General features: G+C 36.8%; 1 protein-coding gene across 1 annotated transcript; it reads right to left on the bottom strand.

Moving 5' to 3' along the window:
• Nucleotides 1–5881: 5881 nt before the first annotated feature.
• LOC107058609 (uncharacterized) lies at nt 5882–7507 on the bottom strand. The gene has a single exon (XM_015304504.1). It carries the CDS (start codon nt 7505–7507, stop codon nt 5882–5884), a length of 1626 nt encoding a protein of 541 aa, XP_015159990.1.
• Nucleotides 7508–8583: the final 1076 nt, after the last annotated feature.

Below are 8583 nucleotides of genomic sequence, written 5' to 3'. Positions count from 1 at the left end.
TAGAAGAAAGGAGGGACAAAATTTGGTGTCAACAATAAGCAACTAGTAATTTTAAAGGAACATGAATATTAACAAGTTAAAACTAACCTCATTAATATGAAATGATAAAGCACTAGCAGTAATACTAATGGGATTTTTTACAAAAAATAATAATCATGTATTCAAGACTATAAAATGATATATGTGTATAAGGCAAGACTAGCTTAATAAATCCTCTTTTATTACTAACTATAAAGTCTACACTTAATCAAGGAACACATGAGTGAAACATGAAGAAAGCAAAGACATATGGAGTTATAAGACTACTGGAAAACATCTTGGAAAATCAGTGAAAGAGGCAAACCAACAAACTAATTCCATTTTTTAAATCAAAGCAACACTCCTCGTGGAGAAACAAATGTTAAGGACATCAATACAACAAGTATGAGATTTGGGACTAGAGATTATAAGAATCTAAACAACTCATGGAATTAAGTTTAAACTAGAACAAGCTCTCTTATGCTTATGGCGAAGCAGTAACTCGACTTAAATGAGAAGAAAATCAAACTAGAACGCGGACAGTTATTAAAATGGACTCAAAACTATATAAAACAGAGATCTAGAAAGAAAAAAAAAGAACTCGTGTCAACAGTAACTACAAAGAAACATGAGCAAAAGAACTATCAAACCGAAGAAAAATGCTAGAGAGACGGACTGCAAGACTAAAGACCTTAACGGAAAATCCAAACAAACAACATGCTTAAGAAGTGCATTCACTAAATGTTAACAAACACTAAATCATAAACAAAATGACTTATACATTAAAGAAAGAAAACAACAACTAATCTCAAAACTTAACATTTTCTTTGTCAAATTTAGAGTAATAAACATGCTTAGAGAGAGAACAAATGGCGCAGTAACTCAAACAAAAGAAAATCAATGACTCCTTCAAATTTTAGGCAAAACCATAGCTAAATTTCACTAAGCAAGGCGAAGGAAAATATACAGTTAAACGGATTAATTCTATCAAAAATAAGAACGAAACATGACTATAAGATTCAGATTCAGCTTAAAGGAGCAGAATAAAATCTAATTATGCTAACATATTACTACCAAACTACCCTAAACAGAATTTATAAACACTCATAAAGAAAATTGTAGAAACAAAGAAATATTACCTGGTTCTGGGCAGCGAATCGGAACGACGAGTTCGACGGAGGCGATTCCACCTCTTCAACTCGAAAAACCACAAAAAAAAACTTTCAACTATTGAACTGAGAATTCCAAAACCTTATAGGGGTACTCTCAGGTCTCAAAAACCGTCCTTGAACAGTAAGAAGGAGGCTATTTATAGGGGTTGAGACTCCCTTAAACAGTAAGAAGGAGGCTATTTATAGGGGTTGAGAAATCCGAAAAAATATAGCCTAGAATCGATGTGGGACTGTGAGTAATTTGAAAATTCTTGACTGGATAAGGCTGGAACAGTACTAGGCGTACTGTTTGTCGAGGGAAAGGAAGAAGACGACGAGAATAAAGCTGTGTACCGCCTGTACGCGTAGGGCGTACTATTCCGTCTATTTGACGCCGTGGACTGGCTGCTACTTTCCGTCTACTGGCTGTGTACCTTTGAATTGAAAGGAATGTTGTTGGGTTTCTTTTGTTGGTGAAGGGATTGGGCCGGGTCATCTGGAGGGGCTGGAAATAAGAGAAAAAAAAATGGAATTGAGAATGGGAAGGTTGTGGGCTGAGATTTGAAATGAAATGCCCAAAAATGGGTCTTACAAAGAGTGAAGACAAGGCAAATGAAAGTAGCTAGAATTGCAATTATGGCCATTTAGCCAACTCGAGTTATTTAGTGAATTCGGCTAAAAACTAAATAAAATGAATTAACATAAATTAATTAATGAGCTTCTTAATCTTAACGAAATAAAAATAATTAACTTAATTATAAACTAATAGATTCAAAATTATAATCATAATTTAAACTAAGCTAATTTGATAAAATACTTACTAAAGTTAAAATTGAGTTCCTAATGTTTATAAAATATACTAATTACATACAAAATTATATAAAGTATATGTATTACTTAAAAAATTATAAGAATGATAAAATTAATTAAAAGTAACTTGAAAAGTATTTTTGAAATTTTATAAAAACTAATTATTTCAAATCATTTGAAATTTAAGAAGCTCGGTGATTAATTTATATTATTGTAGAGGTCCAAAATTGGATGTCAACAGCTGCCCCTCGTTTGACTGGGATGGATGAAAGAGATCCGAGGCAAACGAAGTTGACGAATCCAATTTTGTCCAACCACTAATTCATCTCTTTGGAATGGTTAATGGTAAGGATTTATGAGGAATTATGGCCGAACTCTGGTATTGAGTTTCCTACTTATCTCAGGTTACATGAGAAGTCAGGCCACTAGTAGTTCGAAAGACTCTTGATTTAACGCACAATTTGAAAGAATGCAAAAGCTATCTTGGTGTCGAAGTATGGAGAGACCGAAAAGCTTGAGAATGGAGTGGTGACAGAATTGTCGGAGTACAGTCAGGTTTTCAACATTTAGTCCGCCTACATATCCCTAAAGTTTGGGAATCAGACTGCTTATAGTTCGACTCAATCGGTTGAAAAGGAAATCTCTTATGTGGAAATAACCTTTAGCTTAAGGATGAGTGACAAATTAATTGAGCATGGAAAAAGGCTTGCAAACATTTCAACTATGAATGTGGGGCCCTTCACACCCATATGTAAGAACTTACATGGACATAACTTCCAAAGCTCTAGGGGTATTGTCACTCGAATTTGAAAATTTGCCTCTCATGAGAGTTGAAAATTTCACTGAAGGCGAAACTGAAACTATTAAGTCCCAAGAAATACCCACACACCTTAGGATAGGGATGTGGTTTGATTGTGGTGGAAGTCGTCCCTCAACTCGCGTCCTAAGAGTTTGATATTCCTCTTTGGACTATGTCCCAGTTCGCTGCTAAGATAAAGTTCCACGTTGTGTTGCGTCCTATTTTGACGTAGTCCACTTCGCGTGTTTCAAAATCTGGAAAAAATCCTCAGTAGAAAATGTAATATAAATACAAATACAATTTGTGCAAACCTGGTTTAACATGTCATACTGAAGGGGATGCCGATCCAATTTCAAGTGTATTTCTCTTGAAGGAAGTGGTGATCCAAAATGGTGTGTCGATTTGAACGATGTGATGATTCGATAACATTATACAACGTGTCACGTTGAAGAAAGTGACTCTCCAATAGAACATTTAATGTGTCACATTGAAGGAAGTGACACTCCAATAATAGTTTAATATGTCGCGTTGAAAGAAGTGACGCTCCAATCATAATTTAACATGTCACGTTGAAGGAAGTGACGCTCCAATAATATAACTTGTCACGTTGAATGGAGTGACGCTCCAATAATAAATTAATGTGTCACGTTGAAGGAAGTGACTCTCCAATAATAAATTAATGTGTCACGTTGAAGGAAGTGACGCTCCAATAATAAATTAATGTGTCACGTTGAAGGAAGTGACGCTCCAATAATAAATTAATGTGTCACGTTGAAGGAAGTGACGCTCCAATAATAAATTAATGTGTCACGTTGAAGGAAGTGACGCTCCAATAATAAATTAATGTGTCACGTTGAAGGAAGTGACGCTCCAATAATAAATTAATGTGTCACGTTGAAGGAAGTGACGCTCCAATAATAAATTAATGTGTCACGTTGAAGGAAGTGACGCTCCAATAATAAATTAATGTGTCACGTTGAAGGAAGTGACGCTCCAATAATAAATTAATGTGTCACGTTGAAGGAAGTGACGCTCCAATAATAAATTAATGTGTCACGTTGAAGGAAGTGACGCTCCAATAATAAATTAATGTGTCACGTTGAAGGAAGTGACGCTCCAATAATAAATTAATGTGTCACGTTGAAGGAAGTGACGCTCCAATAATAATTTAATGTGTCACGTTGAAGGAAGTGACGCTCCAATAATAAATTAATGTGTCACGTTGAAGGAAGTGACGCTCCAATAATATACCCTAACAATGAAGAACAAATCTCAAAAATAGGGAGTAAGGTTATAACATAACAATTTGATTAGCTCCTTGTAGTTTGTGAAGCCGATAACATCTCTGGTTGTCATTAAAACTTTGTCGTCCCTGCGCTCATAGAAAATTTGTTAGTTAAGAATAGAGAGATTAACAAACGTCAAGACTTTTAAACGCATCAAGACGACCTGGTAGCCATAGAGAACGAGAGGATCTGGAAGAACGATTTGAGAACTTTAAACGTTGAAAGGAGGCACTAATGGCCAACTAGAGATGTCACACAAGGTGTGCCCCTACTTTAAAAAGATCTCTTGCAAAGAGAAAACTCGCTTGACACAGAATATCTTTGAAACATGAGGTTGAACAGAGATTTTGAGAATTTTGAACTATTTCAAAAAGTTACCCATGTTTCCAGTACTTAACTGAAATAATTTGCAAAATAATATGAGGGATGACTGATTCAAAAATATGCCCCAGTTTCCTCTAAGGTATGTAATTTGAAACAGTTAGTAGACCGAATCCTTATATAGGATTGCCTACATATCTTGCTGGAACAAGAAATCAGGTCTGACGTAGTTCGAACCTGGAACTTAACGGAATTTAAAGAGGACGTAAGATTTGCCATAAAAAGGCAATGGATTTGAAACAAGGAAGGACAAAGTTCTTCAACATAAAATATAGGATAAGAGTCAGATTGTTGGATTGGATCCTTGGTGTCGGGAATCCTTCAGGATGGAATTTGAAAAAGGTTGGCTCTTGCCATTTTTATTTTTTTTGGTGAATATCTGATTTGAATATTCAAAACCTCAAAATATCTTTTGAAATTTTGCTTTCAATTCTGGTAATGATACCTGCAAAACTCAGTCGTGAGTTAGTAACAAAATAAACTTATCAAAGTAAATGATATAACAAAAGATGAGTTAAGGATGAAGTTGTTCAGCATTATATTGGTCTGGATAGCATTTTATGGCCTTCGCCATTGTGCCGAGCTATTCTATCTGTAGAATTGAGAATGTGTGAGTCACAATGAATTGAAAGGAAAAAAAATTTAGAAGAAGAGTAAGAGTATAAATCATCTGATCTATGACGAGGCCACAGTAGGTCTAATGATGCCTTGTAACTTTGTAGTTCCTACATTAAAAGAAAAATTCTTAGTTTTGAGAGACTGATTCATGTTGGCTTTGCCTTGCTATCCTGATGCTCCTTTGCCTTCTGGATTACAAGCTTGTCCGGTCTTGAAATGTCGCTTGATGAAATTTTTGAGGACCTCCTCAAAAATTCTGCCCCGGTGTAAAACATAATGTAACTTTGAACTTTCTGTAGTTTTTTAGTTGAATTTTTGAGTGAATCTCAAAAATTCTGCCCCAGTTGTAACTCTAAACTGATCCTTGATTTTGACTTGTTGGAAAAATTCCTCTTCCAACGAATTTTGAGATCCTCTCAAAATTCTGCCCCAGTTTTCATTATAAAGGGAAATGAAAAACTTACGGGGAATATGACCGAGCTGGTGTGGCGCCTACGTATCCCGTTGAGCAGGAATCAGGTCAAACGTAGTTCCACTCTGGAGGATAAACAGGAATAGAAAAATTTAACTAAGGAAATGACCGAAGCCGACATAGGCCGCCTACGTATCTCTCTCTTGAGAATTCAGGTCAGACGTAGTTCATTAAAGATGAAAGCTTCTTACAAATAAAATCCCAACAAACGATTACAAATAAAACAAAGCGATAGAAAGCGATTACAGGGAAATGAAACAACAAACTCCAAATGCAAGACTAAAAGATGCCAAAAGTGCGACTTCCAGGAAACTTGCTTCTTCTTTGCAACTAGTTATGCCAACAACTACTCCTTATGCTTGGGTAGTGGATTGGTGTACACATTCGGTGGAGCTTGAGCAAGTTTTACCACCTCGTTATCAATTAGATCTTGAATTTTGTGCTTCAGAGTGATGCACCTCTCGGTATCATGCCCAATAACTCCTGAATGATAAGCACAATGCTTATTTGGGTCATACCACTCGGCTGAAGTATTCACAGTCTTGGCTTCCACTGGATGAAGTATTCCTGCCTCTTTCAATCTCTCGAAAAGTTGAGTCCGTGTCTCACACAACGGGGTGAAGACTCGGGGAGGCTTTTTCTCAAAATTGGGACGAGGTGCATTGTTTCGATGATTTTGCATTGGTCGTGAAGGACGAAATGTTGCTTGATTGTTGCAAACATAGTATTGTGAACCAGGATAGCCTAGAGGTGGTTGACGGTTATATGAGGTATCTCCTCGAGTCGTTAACATCATAACCTCTTTCTCCTTTTTCTTTCCAAAGGAACCAGTTTGATAGGCCCTATTAGCAAACTGAGATGAGGTGTAACTTGTAATTCTGCCAGTCTTGAGACCGTCTTCAATCATTTCTCCGGCTTTGATAACTTCCGCAAATGTCTTTCCACCCATTGTCACCATTCGCTCGTAGTATTCTGAGTCTTGAGCTTGAATGAAGTAGGTGATCATTTCTGATTCCTCCATAGGTGGGTGCACCCTAGCAGCTTCTTCCCTCCAACGAATGGCATATTCTCGAAAACATTCAGTCGACTTTGGTTTTAGCTTGGTAATAGAGATCCTATCAGGAGCAATTTCAACATGAAACTTGTAGTGATCCACAAAAGCATTCGCTGGATCATCCCAAGTACGCCATTTAGTCACATCTTGCTTTGAGTACCACTCCAAGGCTTTTCCAGTCAGACTTTGATTGAAAAGCTTGATTCTTATCCCTTCGTTGTTTCCAACGCCAATCAACTTTTCACAGTAAATTTTCAAGTGAAAGAAAGGATTTCCTGATCCACTGAACTTCTCAAACTTCGGAATTTTGTAACCAAGTGGAAGCTCAATTTCGGGGAATGTGCACAACTCTTCATATCTCACACTCTGGCTAGTATCGAACCCACGAAGACCTCTCATAGCATCCTCTAAGCTTTTCATCTTCCTATTCATCATTTCAGCATCGATTGATCTTGCATCGTTTTCAATTTCAACATAGTGATTAACATCTTGGCGATGAAACTCTTGAGCCTTGGTAACAGGTGGAGCAGCGACATAAGTGTACACTGGCGGAGCACGATGTGTTACCGTTGGAGGTTTTGGGGGAGCAAATGTGTACACAAGAGGAGTATCCTGAGTCGAATGAGTGAGTGAGGCGCTTTGAGCTGGCTGAAAGGTGGTAAAATGTTCTCCTTGATTGAGCTCACTTGAAGTTGGAAACGAAGGTGGCATGGGCCCTTTTTGGCGAGCATCAGGTGGTAGGTTCTGAGAAGCAGCTTGGAAATGAGCTACTAGGAGATTCAGTTCACCAATTTGTCGCTCTAGACGAGCAATGACTTCCATGGGTGATTCTGTTGCTACCGAGGCACTAGGATTAGCCGCGACAGATGGAGTGGGGATCATTTCGGATGAAGCAACCGTGTTGATAGTGGAATCCATTTTTGTACGAGTCCTCTTAGTAGTCCAAGTAAGAAATGATGAGTCTGATGCGATTTTCTTGACCTTAGACCGTGTAAAATATGAATGTTCTGCCAGCGGGTACTTTGATGAAGTGAGCAAGTTTGATTACCAACACAAATCAGTCTCTTCTTCTAAAAATAACTCAAGAAATAAGAGAGTTAGTCTATTAGTCATAATAATCAACAAAAGTAACTTATAAAACAAATAACATTTGTTTTGCTTAAAACAAATTAGTCCAAAATCCGAAGACCAAAAGATTCTAAAAGGATGACAAAATGGGAAAAATTTTGATCATTTTGTGAACTAAAATTTTAGCGAAATAAAGGAATTTGAACAAGGCAAACTATATGATTTGAGTAAAGATTCAAATGTACCTTTTGGAAGGTTCAATTGAAAAGCCCTTTCGAGAAATAAGGACTTAAGACTTGAAACTGACGGAATATTTAGTAACGCCGGCTAGGTAGGTGTGGAAAATAATTTTCAAGAATGATGAGGTCAACATGAATTTAAGTGACGACATAATAATTATTTAAAGCTCTATTGAACCTATAGCTTGAGTGATTTTGAACGTATTTTGATAATCGGGTCAAAGAGTATTTCTGGAGGGATAAAAAATTGAGCTTAAGATTTTGAGACTTTGGAATGGACTAATTATGTTTAAAGCAAAACATATGTATAGAACACATAAGTCAAACAAGCACAAATGGAATGGAATAACGGACTAATTATGTTTAAAGCAAGACATATGTATAGAACACATAAGTCAAACAAGCACAAATGAAACAAGATTTGTAACATTTAACACACAAACAATATATAACGTCTCCTAACATACATGTGACCTTTTTGAACCAAAGGTGGGCCTAACGTTTGAAGGATGTGTATATCGATTGTGAAACATTTCATTGCCCCAAAAAATCTTTCTACAAACCTTATGAATAAAACGAATAGGGATACATATTAGAGGAGAGGGAAATAAATATCAGTACCGCGCAGGGGTACAATGGTAAACTAAACTAAGCTTCCATATGTAATCTTCATTCCCGAACTTCTTG

Source organism: Solanum tuberosum, unplaced genomic scaffold (genome assembly GCF_000226075.1).
Source record: "Solanum tuberosum cultivar DM 1-3 516 R44 unplaced genomic scaffold, SolTub_3.0 scf00559, whole genome shotgun sequence".
NCBI lineage: Eukaryota > Viridiplantae > Streptophyta > Magnoliopsida > Solanales > Solanaceae > Solanum > Solanum tuberosum.
This window is presented reverse-complemented; position numbering and strand designations above follow the sequence as displayed.

What these genes read in the sequence shown, in the direction of transcription:
- LOC107058609 (XM_015304504.1), bottom strand. Translation starts at nt 7,507, where the DNA reads ATGGATTCCACTATCAACACGGTTGCTTCATCCGAAATGATCCCCACT.